The following is a 16489-nucleotide window of genomic DNA, read 5'->3' as shown; positions in this document are numbered from 1 at the left end:
TAAGTTTCAAAGGCAGTTTCAATCCTCCTTCTACATTAACTGGAATCCTGGTTGCATACATTACTCTGGGAGCTTCCCTGAGATGAGATTGGCCTGGATAAATGGACAATCTCCTTGTGCTGACTAACAGCAGGTTTCTGGGCCTTCAAGGCCAAGGGGCTTTGTAAAATGAGTGCTACCCTGTGCAACCTTGCAGAAGACAGCTTGCCAGCCTCCCCTAGGTGACTCTCCCCCTCCTCACCTTTCCCCTCCTCTCTCTCTCTGGATATCTTGGCCCTGAATTCAACCAGGTCTCTTTCTCCTTTTGCAAACAAAAACTGACATTTTGGTTTTTTTATATATTTTTAAGATATATATTGGCTCTAGATCGTTTTGGAGAATTCAAAGCTATGTGATTGTTCAGTACCTGGATTGCTTACAGTACACCTCAAATAGCAGATGTGGTTACATACACGTTTTAAGAACAGAATTTAACATTTTAAAGTGAGGCTGTAAATCAGAAGGCGGAAATAGATGCAGCAGGCCTTTTGAAATGGGATAATTTTCCAAATGTGACATTTTATCTGTGAGTTTCCAGAAGGCCAGGAAAAAAATTCCTTGTGATGCATAGTTGATCAAAGGAACATACAGGTTCATCTGAGGAGCCAATTCTTCCTGGCTTTTTAAAACAATTTTCTTTCGGCATTTTTAGGAAAAAGAATTGACATGGATTCTTATATAAATGCTGGTTGATGCTTGTAGCCGGTTTCATGAAAGGTATAGAAATTGTCTACAGATGGATGTCTCATGTTGACAAAAATGACAGGAGGCTCCTTAAGCCTGTTTTCTACAGAAAGATAGGATAATGTAATCCAGATATGTAGTTTTTAGATGTTCTCTCTTGAGTCATGGCTAGGATTTCTAGAAGTTGGACTGGGAATGACGAATATGTACTGTAGATAATCTGATTGTTTGAAAAGCACACATAAGAGAAAAAAAAAAAAAGGAAAATCCCACTCCTATGTATGTACCGAAAAGAATTAAAAGTAAAAGCAAGGATGCAATTAGATATTTATACAACGGTGTTCATAGAAGAATAGCAAAAAGTGGAACCAACCTAAATGTCCATGGACGGATGAATGGATAAACGAAATATGGTACATACATACAATGGAATATCATTGAGCCTTAAAAAGGAATGAAACTGATATATGCAACAAGATGGATGAGCCTTAAAAACGTTATGCAAAGTGAAATAAGCCAAACACAAAAGAACAAATATGGGGACTTCCCTGGTGGCGCAGTGGTTAAGAATCTGCCTGCCAATGCAGGGGACATGGGTTCGAGCCCTGGTCTGGAAAGATCCCACATGCCGCGGAGGAACTAATCCCATGCGCCACAACTACTAAGCCTGCGCTCTAGAGCCTGCAAGCCACAACTACTGAAGCCCGCCTGCCTACAGCCTGTGCTCCACAACAAAAGAAGCCACCACAGTGAGTAGTCCCCGCTCGCTGCAACTACAGAAAGCCCACGCACAGCAACAAAGAACCAACACAGCCAAAAATAAAGATTAAAAATAAAAAGAACAAATATGTTACGATTCCACTTCTATGAGGTACCTAGAATAAGCAAATTCGTAGAGACAGAAAGTAGAGGCCACCAGGGGGGCAGGTGGGAATGAGGAGTTATTGTTTAGTGGATACAGAATTTATCTGAGATGATGAAAAAGTTCTGGAAATGGATAGTGGTGATAGTTGCCCAACAATGTGAATGTACTTAATGCCACTGAATCATACACTTAAAAATGGTAAAATGATAAATTTTATGTAATGTATGTATTTCCACAATAAAAAAATTAATGAGTTAATATTTACAACACGCACACACACACACACACACACACACACATAAATATTACTGGAGGGATAAGTTAATGGGGATATAGATAAGACAAGATTGATTGTGAGTTGGAAATTGTTGAAGCAGAGTGATGGGTACACGAGAGTTCATTATAATAGTTCCTCTATTTTTTAAAAAAAATTTTACTGGAGTAGTTGGTTTACAATGTTATGTTAGTTTCAGGTGTACAGCAAAGTGAATCAGTTATAGATATATCCACTTTTTAAGATTTTTCTCCCATATAGGCCATTACAGAGTATTGAATAGAGTTCCCTGTGCTATACAGTAGGTCCTTATTAGTTGGGTTTTTTTTTTAATTAATTTATTAATTATTTTTGGCTGTGTTGGGTCTTCGTTTCTGTGCGAGGGCTTTCTCTAGTTGCGGCAAGCGGGGGCCACTCTTCATCGCGGTACGCAGGCCTCTCACTATCGCGGCCTCTTGTTGCGGAGCACGGGCTCCAGACGCGCAGGCTCAGTAGTTGTGGTTCACAGGCCTAGTTGCTCCGCAGCATATGGGATCTTCCCAGACCAGGGCTCGAACCCATATCCCCTGCATTGGCAAGGAGATTCTCAATCACTGCGCCACCAGGGAAGCCCAGTTATCTATTTTATATATAGTAGTGTGTATATGTCACTCCCAATCTCCCAGTTTACCCCTCCCCCCCACCACTTTACCCCCTGGTAACCATGTTTGTTTTCTGCATTTGTATCTCTATTTCTGTTTTGCACATAAGTTCACTTGTACCCTTTTGTAGATTCCACATATAAGCAATATCATATGTTATGTCTCTGACTTACTTCACTCAGTACGACAATCTCTAGGTCCACCCATGTTGCTGCAAATGGCATTATTTCGTTCTTTTTTATGGCTGAGTAATATTCCACAGTATATATGTACATCTTCTTTATCCATTCCTCTGCTGATGGACATTTAGGTTGCTTCCATGTCCTGGCTATTGTTAACAGTGCTGCAATGAACAGTTTCTCTACTTTTGTATGCAATTGAAAATTCCTGTTATAGAGGGAATTCCCTGGCTGTCCAGTGGTTAGGACTACAAGCTTCCACAGCTGGGGGTCCAGGTTCAATCCCCGGTCAGGAAACTAAGATCCCGCAAGCCACCTGGCATGGCCAAAAAATTAAAAATAAATAAATAAATAAATAATCCCTTTATAGAGCTTAAAATATCTGATACTGAAAAAAATCAATTTAAGGACACAGTAAATTAGTGGGAAATGAGAAACTACTGGTTAAAGTGATGATGGTGAATATGGCATATAATACTATTATCATATACTTTATATAACATAATTATATGTAAGTATTATAGTATGTAATGATTTTTATTATTGTCCTAGACCCCTGTAATTCTCTGTCCAGAAAAAGAGGTAACAGGTATAGTTAGTTATGTCAGACTGCGTCACTTCTCTGGCTGTCAGCTGGTTAGACAACTCACACTGTAAAGTCACACAGCAAGTTGGGAAGGGCGCTTCCTAGCGTCTCAGCGGTCTGCATGAACACCACAGTTTGAGAGATACTCCACCAAGGGAATCGCAAAAACATGGGACAACTGCCTATCCAGAAAAAAGAAAATGAAAAGCCCACATCAAATTACTTCCAGTCAGCCCTGCTTCAGATTACAGTACAAACTTTCAAAACATAGGCCACACAGTTCAAAACACAGGCCAGTTTTCAACAGCATTTAACAGGAATGAGGAAGACTGATGACTCATGTACTTTGTGAATATAAAGCACCATTACACTTTGCTATGAAGATACAGCTGAATTCTGGATAATATTTACATAATTGAAGACACTCATAACCTAAATATTAGCCAAGTTGGGGTAAAAGTTCTTTTGAGTCTATTCTATATATCATTACCATAATAAGTCCTGACTGCTTTGCAAGAAATTAATACTGAACCTTGAGGTTAAACTTGTTTTACATGTTTGAAATAGGTAATTGTATTTACTCAGCCCATTCTTATTAGAATGCCTGTGTAGGAAATTTACTTGTGATTCACACTCCAGTTCTGTAATGGTTAATTCATTCTCTATGACCACACTCACCTAAAAACTTCATCTGCATTTGAATGGCTTGAATTTACCAAGACATGTCTTCACGGGTCTTGACTTTCTCCCTAGAGGCCAGTATATGTAAATTAACTTCATGATCACAAAATTAATGCTAAAAAAGCAATGCATATTTTCCTCTATGCCAACTGGATGGATATTGATGGCATTCTTTTTGTGAGCCGTGACTAATGTCCCAAAGACAAATACAGGGACTTCCCTGGTGGCTCATTGGTTAGGAATCCACCTGCCAACGCAGGGGATGCGGGTTCGAGCCCTGGTACGGGAAGATCCCACATGCCACAGAGCAGCTAAGCCCGTGCGCCACAACTACTGAGCCTGTGCTCTAGAGCCAGCGAGCCACAACTACTGAAGCCCCAATGCCTAGAGCCCGTGCTCCGGAAAAAAGAGAAGCCAGTGCAATGAGAAGCCCGCGCACCACAACGAAGTGTAGCCCCTGCTCACCGCAACTAGAGAAAGCCCGCGTGCAGCAATGAAGACCCAACACAGCCAAAAATAATAAAATAAATCTATAAAAAAACAAAAAGACAAACACAGTTGACCCTTGAACAACACGGGTTTGAACTGGATGGGTTCATTTATAAGCAGATTTTTTTCAATATACTGGAAACTTGGGGGAGATTACGACAATTTAAAAATGCAGATAAGGGCTTCACTGGTGGCGCAGTGGTTAAGAATCCGCCTGCCAATGCAGGGGACACGGGTCTGAGCCCTGGTCTGGGAAGATCCCACATGCCGCGGAGCAACTAAGCCCATGCGCCACAACTACTGAGCCTGTGTTCTAGAGCCTGCGAGCCACAACTACTGAGCCCGCGAGCCACAACTACTGAGCCCGCGAGCCACAACTACTGAAGCCTGCGCACCTAGAGCCCGTGCTCTGCAACTGGAGAAGCCACCGCAATGAGAAACCATGCACGGGGCTTCCCTGGTGGCACAGTGGTTGAGAGTCCGCCTGCCAATGCAGGGGACACAGGTTCGTGCCCCGGTCCAGGAGGATCCCACATGCCGCAGAGCGGCTGGGCCCGTGAGCCATGGCCGCTGAGCCTGCGCATCCGGAGCCTGTGCTCTGCAACGGGAGAGGCCACAGCAGTGAGAGGCCCGCGTACTGCAAAAAAAAAAAAAAAAAAAAAAAAAAGAAACCCATGCACAGCAACGAAGAGTAGCCCCTGCTCGCCACGACTAGAGAAAGACCACGTGCAGCAACGAAGACCCAATGCAGCCAAAAATAAATAAATAAATAACAATAAAAATAAATAAAAATGCAGATGAAGTGCATAACCTAGAAATATCTAAAAATTTAAGAAAAAGTTGGGGGGAGGGTTAAATTAGGTGATTGGCATCAACACATACACAGTGCTATATATAAAATGGATAACCAACAAGGACCTACTGTATAGCACAGGGAGCTATAGTAATATTTTGTAATAACCTATAAGTGAAAAGAGTCTGAAAAAATATATATATATATATATAACCGAATCACTGTGCTGTACACCTGAAACATGACATTGTAAATCATTTATACTTCAAAATAAATATATAATAAAATGCACGATTTCATGTAATAAACAAACATAAGAAAAATTTAGGTATATCATGAATGCATAGAATATATGTAGATACTAGTCTATCCTTACATAGGTATAAGGTGAGTGATATTTAACATAAAATTAATGTAAGTTTCCTGTTTTATAACTTTGCTTTCAAAGAATTACATTACCATACAGTATGCTTCTCTCGTAACGGGAGAAACTGCATATCATCACAGGTAAGAGGTTTTTAAAAAAATGTAACGTTTCCAATACTGTATTAAGAATATAACTGTAGGGACTTCCCTGGTGGTCCAGTGGTAAAGAATCCACCTTGCAATGCAGGGGACATGGGTTCGATCCCTGGTCAGGGAACTAAGATCCTGCATGCCACAACTACTGAGCTCACGTGCCTCAACTAGAGCCTGCATGCTGCAAACTACAGAGCCCATGCACCACAACTACAGAAGAGAAAACCCACACACCACAGCTAGAGAGAAGCCCTTGTGCTGCAACGAAAGATCCCACAGGCCTCAGTGAAGATCCCACATGCTGCCACTAAGACCCGACGCAGCCAAAAATAAATAAAATAAATAAATAATAAATTAATCTATGAAAAAGAAACTATAGAAAAAAAGAATATAACTGTAATACTGTATGCCATAAAGATTTTATAACAAGCTTCCCTGGTGGCGCAGTGTTTAAGAATCCGCCTGCCAACGCAGGGGACACGAGTTTGAGCCCTGGTCTGGGAAGATCCCACATGGCGCGGAGCAACTAAGCCCACGTGCCACAACTACTGGGCCTGTGCACTAGAGCCCGTGAGCCACAAATTCTGAAGCCCGTACGCCTGGAGCTGGTGCTCCACAAGAGAAGCCACTGCAGAGAAGCCTGCACACCGCAACGAAGAGTAGCCCCTGCTCGCCGCAACTAGAGAAAGCCTGCATGCAGCAACGAAGAACCAACACAGCCAAAAAAATAATAAATTATAACGGGCCTCCCTGGTGGCGCAGTGGTTAATAATCCGCCTGCCAATGCAGGGAACATACGTTTGACTCCTGGTCCGCGAAGAACCCACATGCCGCGGAGCAACTAAGCCCGTGCGCCACAACTACTGAGCCTGCACTCTAGAGTCTGTGAGCCACAACTACTGAGCCCGTGTGCCACAGCTACTGAAACCAACGTGCCTAGAGCCTGTGCTCCGCAACAAGAGAAGCCACCGCAGTGAGAAGCCTGCACACCGCAACCAAGATTAACTCCTGCTCACAACTAGGGAAAGCCCGCACACAGCAAAGAAGACCCAATGCAGCCAAAAATAAACTAAATTTTTTAAAATTTTATCATGATTAGTGTATAAGCTAGGCAACCGTGAAGCAATTGTATTGATTACACTAGGCTACCAAAAAGCAATATTCCTTGCTGCTTCTTCATTACCAGTGCATGAATCATTATACCTGTAAATAAATGAATTTCTTTTTCCTATTACCTTTTCATTTTCAATGGGTACACATAACATCTAGTGTTATCATTTAAGACAATACAGATGTACATACTGAGATGGTCCATCTTGTAAACAGATGACGAATTTGGTACTGTACTGTATTTTCCTTATGATTCTCTAACAATTTTTCTCTAGCTTACTTCATTCTAGGAATACAGCAAATGATACCTGTAACATAGACAAAACATGTTAATTGACTGTTCATTGTTGTAAGGCTTCCGGTCAACAGTTACTAGTAACTTTGGGGGAGTCAAAAGTTATACGTGGATTTTTGACTAAATGGGGGTCAGAGCCCACAGGCGCCAAGTTTTTCAAGGGGCAGCCGCATATAAAAAGACATGAATCCAGTGGGTCTCTCACTCCATTCCAATGAGTCTATGTGACACTGTGCAAAGTAAGACTGAACCAACTTCTGAAAGCTAGGAGTTGTCTGGGTAGTGTTTGTGGCCACATTGACAGGCATTTAGCTTTTTTAAAGCAATAAACCAAAGAACCCAACAGAAAAGAATAGGCAGAGACTATGACAGGGTACTCAGAAAAAGGAATTAAAATGGCCAATAAAATATATGAAAACATGTTCAACCTGAGACAAAGTGCAAGCTTCCATTTTTCCACGTATCAATAAGCTTGATGGAGATCGGAAAAAACACACACTCATACATCTATTTTTCATAGTATGAATACTCGCAACCATTTTTGGATGGCGACATTTATTAAGATTAACACGGCATACACTTTGACCTATCAGTATTCACTACAAGGTATTTACATTCTGGATATACTTTAAAAAGTATGTGTGGTGTGTATTTTCACAGCAGCAGCTTTTGTAGTAATATCAAAAGACGAGAAATAAATGAGGGCTGGGTAGCATATTCATGTCATAAAATGCTACTAAGGCTGTTCAATATGGAAATGTTACCAATTATACGGTGTGATACCTGTGTAGATTTGATACAAATATATAATCAAATACAAAGATATAAAATTTAATATAAACTGAATGCATATATATATATGAATGTGTGTATGTAGGCAGCTAATATTTTCTGGAAGGACATAAGAAAACACTTTTCACTTTATACCATTCTGTTGTATTTACATTTCTAACTTGGGCATCAACTCTGCTTCCCTCTCCCTGTCCTTGCTTACCGCAGTGAGAAAGTGGTCATGCAGATCCTGAGTTTGTTTCAGGAACCACTTGAGTTCAACACTTACAAATATTCATCACTGGAGGGTATATAGATCAATAGCTCTCAGCTCTGACGGTGCACTGGGAGGCCTTAAAGAAAAGAAGCCTGACAGTTTGGTCCAACCCCCAAAACTCTTAATTAGTACGGGGTGCATCCTCACACTGGGATTCCTAGGAACTGCCCAAGTGATTCTAAAATGCAGCCAGTGAGTGGTAAGAACCATTAGTACATATCACTTTAATTATTCCTCCATGACAAATAACGACCTAATGGGCTGTATGACAGCAGGAATCAAGTGTCTGAGACCATGGGCAGTCACCAGCACCTCCTGCCCACATTAGGAATTTGAGGCCCAAATAAAGGCCACATCCATATGCCATGCCTCTCCTGCTGTGTGAAAATTAGCTTTTACTGATTTTGTGGTCTTAGCTGAGGTCCTGTTTGTAGGGACTGTGGACTATTCTGGTTTACATCCTCACACTGCTTTTAAGTTTTAAATAATTAGTTTAAGCCACACTATCCTCCCCCACACTAGCCTTTGAACAAATTTAACTTAACAAAAAAAGACAGGTAGGAACAAATTTAACTTAACAAAAAGAGATAGGTATAGCTACCTCAATAGATGACATGAAAGCCCATGTACGTTCTTCTGTTAAATTTGCTAGCCACAAAGTCATATCTTGGCAATATTTACTTAAAGTGAATATTAGGTAAGTATTTCCAAAGAATCGGTTTAGCAAGCAAGTTTCTCTAATTCTATGATTAACTTTGCCATTAAGCCAGTTAACAGCCATATAAAATATGTATTTTTGCAAGAATATAGCTGACCAAAAGGAAGGGAAAAATAGCAAATTCCAGAAATAAGTGCTACATAAATATTCACAAACTTAGACATGCTATACACAGCTGCTGTCACTTAGGCAAGGTTTCTTTAGATTAAATGACTTACACAAATAAAGTTTCTTTTTTGAGTGTAAAATGCACACACACACTCTCAAGGTAAGCCCAGTTTTAGAGCCTTAATGGAAGTAAATATAACTTCTAAATTTTTAGAAATTGTATCTTCTAAATATAACTTCTAATAAATATCGTAAAATGAGCTCAACTTGAGGGTCTTAACAGACACAATCTTACTTTTCAAAATATAACTTGAATACAGAATTCCTTAAAAGTAGTATCTGAAGTGTGAGCCATCATATATATTTTTATTTTATTACAAGATATTTTAAAATTTGAGCAGATACAACTGTGACAGAAACCAGCTTCATACCAAAAATACACTTTCAATTACTTTATCAAGCAAATAAAAATTTCATTTATTTGCTTCTTCTAGAAGTTAATGTACAGTAAAAATTTAATATTGTACATGACAGACATGTAATTAAGCATACAAAAGGAACATGTATTCAATGTTCAGAAACAAAAGTAAAAATAAATAGCAATGATAAAACTTTGAAAAAAATAATGCACATTTTAGTTGTGGAAAATATGATTCTTAATTATATATACAGTTATACTTAATAGAAAGCCATCTCTTTATAATTGCACAAAACACGGGACCAGTAAAGCATAATTTTTATGGCATGTAATACTATAATCCTAGGTTGTTTGTTGCTTAACTCCAGGATATAAAACACTTAGGTTTGTAATATAATAAAAGGTATGCAGTACTGGTTTGTAATATAATAAAAGGTATGCAGTACTGTTGGAGAAAGATTGTCTTCCTCAACTCAGATTAACCTGTAGTAATCCTACAAAAGGCTGTACAGGAAATTTCACAAAAAGAAATATTAAACAATTATTGTGCCCACTCCATGCGGACTAAGCAGCCAAAAATGGGCTTCAGAGTAAATGTGGTGGGGCATTTAATATTTTTTATATTTTTATACTAAAAATCATTATTTTTTTCTGTAAAAACACTTTGTGTTTAATAACCATGATCGGCAATCTCAGCACACACAAAAAAAACCTGGCAAAATGGATGGAGTTTCTGCTTACTTTATTTTCATGAATAAAATATTTCAGGAGATAAGAATTTATAGAAAAGAAACATTAATGCTCAATTACTTACAACTTATCAGGAGTGTTATTCCATTTTTAAAAACCCTGTTTTAAACTTCTCTGTAAGAAAATCAAAGGTAACATTTCCATTTGTATTATGGCACAGCCCTCAAGTCAGAGAAAAATACACTTTGGGGAACCAGAAAAGACTGCACAAAGGTTAGGGGCAACCTGAAAACCTCTTGGTGAAAAACACTTGAGTCCTCTAGGGTAATAAAAAAATATGTGTGACTTAATTAAAAATATTTACATTTCAAAGCAGAATCATGAGTTAGCTATGTAGCTGCTCAATACCAATGATTCACAGGCATTTCAAAAGGTGTGATAATGTGTCCACAATATTTGTGTCCACACTTGAATGCATAGAATACAGAAAAGATTATGGTTCTTCAGTCCGTTACGTATCATATCTATAACAAAGTTGCTTAAATTTTGAAAGCTATACAACCAGAAAGACAGAGCAAATTTTTTTATTTATCTCACATAAAATACACTTTAAGTACTACTGATTTCACTCATTTGCTCGACAACTTGTCCTAAGATCTCATCAACTACATCGACATCATAATTCACTTGCTGAAGATCGAGATCAGGTACAATCATGGCCAGGAGCTGTCCTACGTTAACTCGAAGAGATCGAAGTTTGAGGCTGCAAATACAAACATTACACCTATTAGACAAACATTATAACAATACGTTTAATATTCAGGTAGGCCTTATAATTTAAGGGAAACATTAAAATGGAATCTCTGTAGAATGATATACAAACTAAATGAAAAGCAAAACTTTCTCAAGAGAACTAGATTTAACAATTCATTTAACTTAATAATTCATAATTTAATAACGAAGTATAATATTTATCTGTTGGTATGTGGAGTGTTTCAAAACACTAGCAGCTCTGTTTGGTTCCAACTATTACAATTTTAATTCGAGATTGGAGAAAAGATGAACTGGTAAAATACATAAATTACAAGATATTATTTACAATTGAAAATCTTGTTATCACCTGGAAAACAATGATGATACACTAGTGAGAACACTGGTCTAAGAATAAGAATGTATCGCTTTGAATTTCAGCTTCCTTTTTAGCATAGTGAATTGAATTGTTCCCTAAAACATGTTCTGAGATATCCATAGTAGTATAAAAGGAAAAAGAAATGGTCCTGTGGTCAAATAAGCTTATACAACTTTGGGTTAAATAATGGTAAAAAGACTTTTTAAAATGCAGGATTTCTGGGACTTCCCTGGTGGCGCAGTGGATAGGACTCTGCACTCCCAATGCAGGGCACCTGGGTTCAAACCCTGGTCAGGGAACTAGATCCCACACGCATGCCACAGCTGGGAGTTCGCATGCCACAACTAAAGAGCCGGTGAGCTGTAACTGAGGAGCCCTGGAGCAGCAACTAAGGAGCCCACCTGCTGCAACGAAGACCTGGTGCAACCAAATAAATAAATATTAAAAAAAAAAAAAAAAAAAAGACAATGCAGGATTTCTCTGAACCTATCACATGCTAAAGTTCACTAACTATCCGTTTTACTATGCATTTATTATAAACACTGAGAAACCCTGGATTAAATGATCATTATCATTCCTTCCGTTTTCTATACTGTATCTATCTGAATATCCACATTCTAGACTTCAAATTTCTACAACTACACAGCAAGCAGCCTTTGTGTCGAAGGTTGAGACGCCCGGGTCAAGAGGATGTTACAGTTGTTTCTGTTCGGCCCCCTCCCCAAATATAAGAAGTCTACATTTAGTTTAGATACTGATCTTTCTAGGGTGGAAATCTCTGAAGGAGCGAGCTGCTCATCCTTGCGTTGACAACGCATAAAAGTGTGATTTTAAATGTGTTTTTTGTGAGCTTATGTTAAGATTCCATTGGACCTTTGATAAAATTTTACATCATCCCCATACCAGCTGTTTTTTGTCCAAGCTTTCCCACACATCTTCAATCAGAGGCCCATTTCTATACAAAAAATAGAAAAAGACCAGTATGACCCTACAACCATCTTTGACCTATCCTATCCTTTAAGTCTTTTGACTGTCCTGGCTAATTCCTCCTCTCTACAGGACACATCACAAATCCCTATTTTAGTACAACGAACAGGACTGAGAGAAATATTGTGAGCTGCATATGCAATTGTAAATATTCAAATAGCCACATTAAAAAGTAAAATGAAATAAATTTTAGTTACATATAAAATATCACTTCATCATATAACAGAATATTGAGGCATTTTATTTATTTATTTATTTTTTCATACCAGGGCATCAAAATCCAGCATGTATTTTATACTTAAAGCACATCTCAATTTAGACTAGCTAGATTTCAAGTGTCAGTGGCCAAATGTGGCTATACTGTCTCGGAAAGCACAGGTCTAAAAGATCATCAGTTACTCAAAGTTTAGTGTGCAAGTGAATCATCTGGGAGATTGTTTAAAAGCTTCCAATTTAATAAACTGCACTGTGGTCCAAGGATCTGCATTTTTACAAGCACCACAGATGCTTGTGGTTCCCATTTTCAGAAACACCAGCTGGGATTTTTTTTTTCTGACTCCTTGCCCCCCCATGCTTATATGTACTGATCTATTCATTCTATTTCCATGAATAGATTTAACGAAATCCTTTAAAACCTTAAGCTAAAAAACTAAGTCATAATATAATTAATGTCAAGTAAGGATGGTAAATTATTTCTCAACGATAGTACATTTTAGGTATCAAGTTTTATCATATTAGCAGGAAGAGTCGAGTTATTTTTAATGACTATTTTTGTGTTTTTTTTTCCTCTCTTGAATGGTTATCAACAGACCACCAACACTGTCAGAACCCCAAGCCCATTTAATATCTTACTGAGAGAGGGTAATCTTTTATTTACTATTTTCTTATTTTCACAGAACTTCTTCCTAATTAATCACCTGTTATTAGGAATCACCTGTAATGGCAATTTTTAGTAATTTTGTGATTTCCTAAAAGTTAAACTTGGGGAAGGCATGTAGTAAAATGAGGTAGCAAACCATAAAGAAATAGTGCCAAGTACAGAAATTAAAGAAGGTGAAAAAGTAAGTTTCATGAAATGGACCCTTGTCTTCTAGTCATGCCTAATTCAGCCCATCCTTCAATATCTGGCTCAATTTTCACTTTTTCCCAAAAAACATTCCAAACCACTCTGACCAATCAGAGCTTAATTCCTTTGAAATTCCTATTTCATTTAAGTTCACAAAATTGTTAGTTCCTTGAAGGGAAGAATGATGACATGTACTCCTTTTGTACCTCTATCAGAATGTTGGGATCACAGCAGCCAATAACTTCTTTTGCTAGAACAATCTGTTTGATGTGCACTAGCAAATAAGTATCATGCTAACCAGAACTGCAGCCCTAGCCAAATGCCTCATTTCATATTACCTTTCCCCATCAGTATAATTTACAGACTCCTCGATGTTACTTGACGTTGACACATCTCCAATTTGTCGACTTGTAGACTTTAATTGTTCGATTTCAGTTTTCAGTTCTTCACACTGCAAACGGATTTGTGATTTTTCCATTTCCAATAATTCAACCTGACAAAAAATTAATTAATTTTGTAACTGTACAATTTAAAAATACTAATGTCAAAGTGCAAATTTAAGCTAAGAAATGTACAAAATCCTCCTTGATGAAAATTACCATCAAAAAATTAGGACACCTCCCCCGCTCCAAAAAGAAAACCAACAGAACACACACAAAAAACAATAGCTTTCTATAAATAAAGCTTCATTTGTTTAGTTTCAGTTCTATATCTTTTTACATTAGAAGAATACAAAATGTTAATTAAAGCATGACTAAAAACAAATGGGGGCTTCGCTGGTGGCGCAGTGGTTGAAGAGTCCGCCTGCCGATGCAGGGGACACGGGTTCGTGCCCCAGTCCGGGAAGATCCCACATGCCGCGGAGCGGCTGGGCCCGTGAGCCATGGCTGCTGAGCCTGCGCGTCCGGAGCCTGTGCTCCACAACGGGAGAGGCCACAACAGTGAGAGGCCCATGTACCGCAAAAACAAACAAAAAAAACAAATGGGGCCTAAAAACCAAGATAAAAATGCCCAAATTATGTTGAGGTCATAGTGACTTTCATTTCTTGCACACTCACCAGCAATAAGTTACAACAGAAAGCTTACATTGTTTATGTATTTTGTCATCTAGCTCCTGAGCCAACACATCAAGCAGAATGTCTGAATGAGCAGTTATGTCAGCAGTATTTCCAGGAAGAAGGGGCAATTCGGTACCATACTGTCGTTTCCAAATTCCTTTTAGCAGAGAAACTCTCCTTTCCAATACCATGTAAATATAATACGTAAAATAGTTTTCAAAGGAGCTACCCAAATCTGAACTGGGGGCTCCTCCTTCCTCAGTAAAAGAACCCCCAAATAAAGACTACATTTCCAAGGCATCCACTGGCCAGGTGACAAGTTCTGACAGATGGCATATAAGCAGCTTTCAGAAACCCCACCCCTTCTCTTTCCTGTTGCCCGGAATGTAGATATATGTTGGCTGGACCTGAAGAGCCATCTCAGACCACAAGTGCAGGTTGAGAAGCAAAGCAACGATGTAGAAGGAGCCTGTGGCTCTGATGACTGTGCAGCTGCTACTGTTACGTGGGGTTTTATGTCACCTTCAGAGGAAGCTAATCATGACTAATACAGGGTACCTCTATAAAATGAGGTATTGTCATCTACCCTGTGTGGTTATTTTCAGGCTTATTAATAACGGACGGAGAACTCCCGGCATGTTAGTAACTGAGCGTCTCAGTGGGAATGAGCGGGACGACCCCTCACGGCACAGCAGTGTCCTGCGCACTGCAGGACATTTACCAGACCTGGTTCCCACCCATTCAATTCCAACAATGCCCATCCCTTCAAGACACTTAAGAACTGAAACTGCCCTACACATTTCCATATGCCCCCAGGAGGACCACTCCCAGTTGAGTACCAGTGGAGTCGGTAAATGGAAATATGATTAAGTGATTTATGCCCACCTAGCAACTGGCAGTCAAGCTTTAGATGCCCCTGGACTCCCACGACTCTCACTGTGCTGGATGACGTAACTTACCTCACTTTTATACTGGTCCCTCTCGATACTGCATTTGTCCAGCTGTCTAAATACATCGTCAAGCTGTACAACCATCTCATCCACTTCACTTTTACTCTCACTATTGGAACACTGACTGCATTCAGCCTTTACATGTTGCAAAGCACTACACTGTTTTTTCAGCCTTTCTATTTCTTCCAAAGCTTGCCGATACTGAGACACCATATGGTCTGGACTTTCAGATTTACCGTTAATACTTTCAAGTAAAAATACAGCATCAGTTTCAGTAGACTGATGGCAAGTTTCCTTCTTCACGTATTTGTCATTCATTTCCAGTATCCTCTGCTGTAACACTTTGATTTGGTCAGTAAACACGTGGCACTGTCTTTTATAATTTTCTTTTTCTTGGGTGACAAGCAGCAGCTCATTTCTTAGTTCATTTAACTGGCAACCAGCATCACCAGCAGATTTATCAAAGATTTCCTGGGTTTCACGTGTCTTTCCTTCAGTTTCCACACAGGATGGCAGTATGGCTGTGTCATTTCTTACATCTATCTCATCTTCAATAGTTTCTTCCTTTTTAACGACTAAACTTGGTACTTCAGTCTGGGTGGCTGCAGTGGTTCCCTGATTGCACCTGGATGATGAGGTGTCTGTTGAACTAGTCTGGCCACACGGTTCATTATCACCCACAGGCTCCACCTGAACACCGCTTTGCTCCACGTGACTCTGTTGCAATTTCACTTCAATATCATCGTCCACTGCAGGCTTGGGAGTACTGTTTTCTTCTAAGATGATGACATCTTCATCATCATCATCATCTTTACAAGAATTTTCAAATGCTGGATTACTCAATCTCCGATTCTTTGCATTCAAAATTGAGGAACGAGTAGAGAGTCTCCGTTTCAGGCTGGAAAAAATTTTATATATGAAATACAAGATTATAAAATGTAGATATGGAAAAAATAGACGACCTTGAAGTAATCTAACTATCTTGAAATTCTAAGAAATGCCCATGTTCATTTTTTTAAAAAATGATATATTACACAGTACTGCCCAATGATTTAATGAAGGAGAGACTATTTTCTCCTTTTACAGATAAGGAAACAACTACTGAGACCTCTTTTTAAAAGTACCACATCCTTATACTGCCAGATACCTCTTCATCTGACGT

The 16489-nt window shown here is 39.0% G+C and overlaps 1 protein-coding gene across 2 annotated transcripts in view; it reads right to left on the bottom strand.

Moving 5' to 3' along the window:
* Positions 1–10711: 10711 nt before the first annotated feature.
* MORC3 (MORC family CW-type zinc finger 3) overlaps positions 10712–16489 on the bottom strand; it is a gene marked incomplete at its 5' end in the record, with an annotated part of 40323 nt that continues 34545 nt past the window's right edge. For both annotated transcript variants that reach the window (XM_079705060.1, XM_079705061.1), the window contains 3 exons: positions 10712–10900; positions 13658–13812; positions 15337–16225. In XM_079705060.1, coding sequence (XP_079561186.1) covers positions 10747–10900; positions 13658–13812; positions 15337–16225 — 1198 coding nt within the window. In that variant the 3' untranslated portion in view covers positions 10712–10746. The remainder of the gene's footprint in view (positions 10901–13657; positions 13813–15336; positions 16226–16489) is intronic.

The sequence above is a fragment of the Hyperoodon ampullatus genome (assembly GCF_949752795.1).
Source record: "Hyperoodon ampullatus genome assembly, chromosome: 5".
Taxonomy (NCBI): Eukaryota; Metazoa; Chordata; class Mammalia; order Artiodactyla; family Ziphiidae; genus Hyperoodon; species Hyperoodon ampullatus.
The sequence above is the reverse complement of the archived record's forward strand: the minus strand, read 5'-3'. Positions and strand labels throughout refer to the sequence as shown.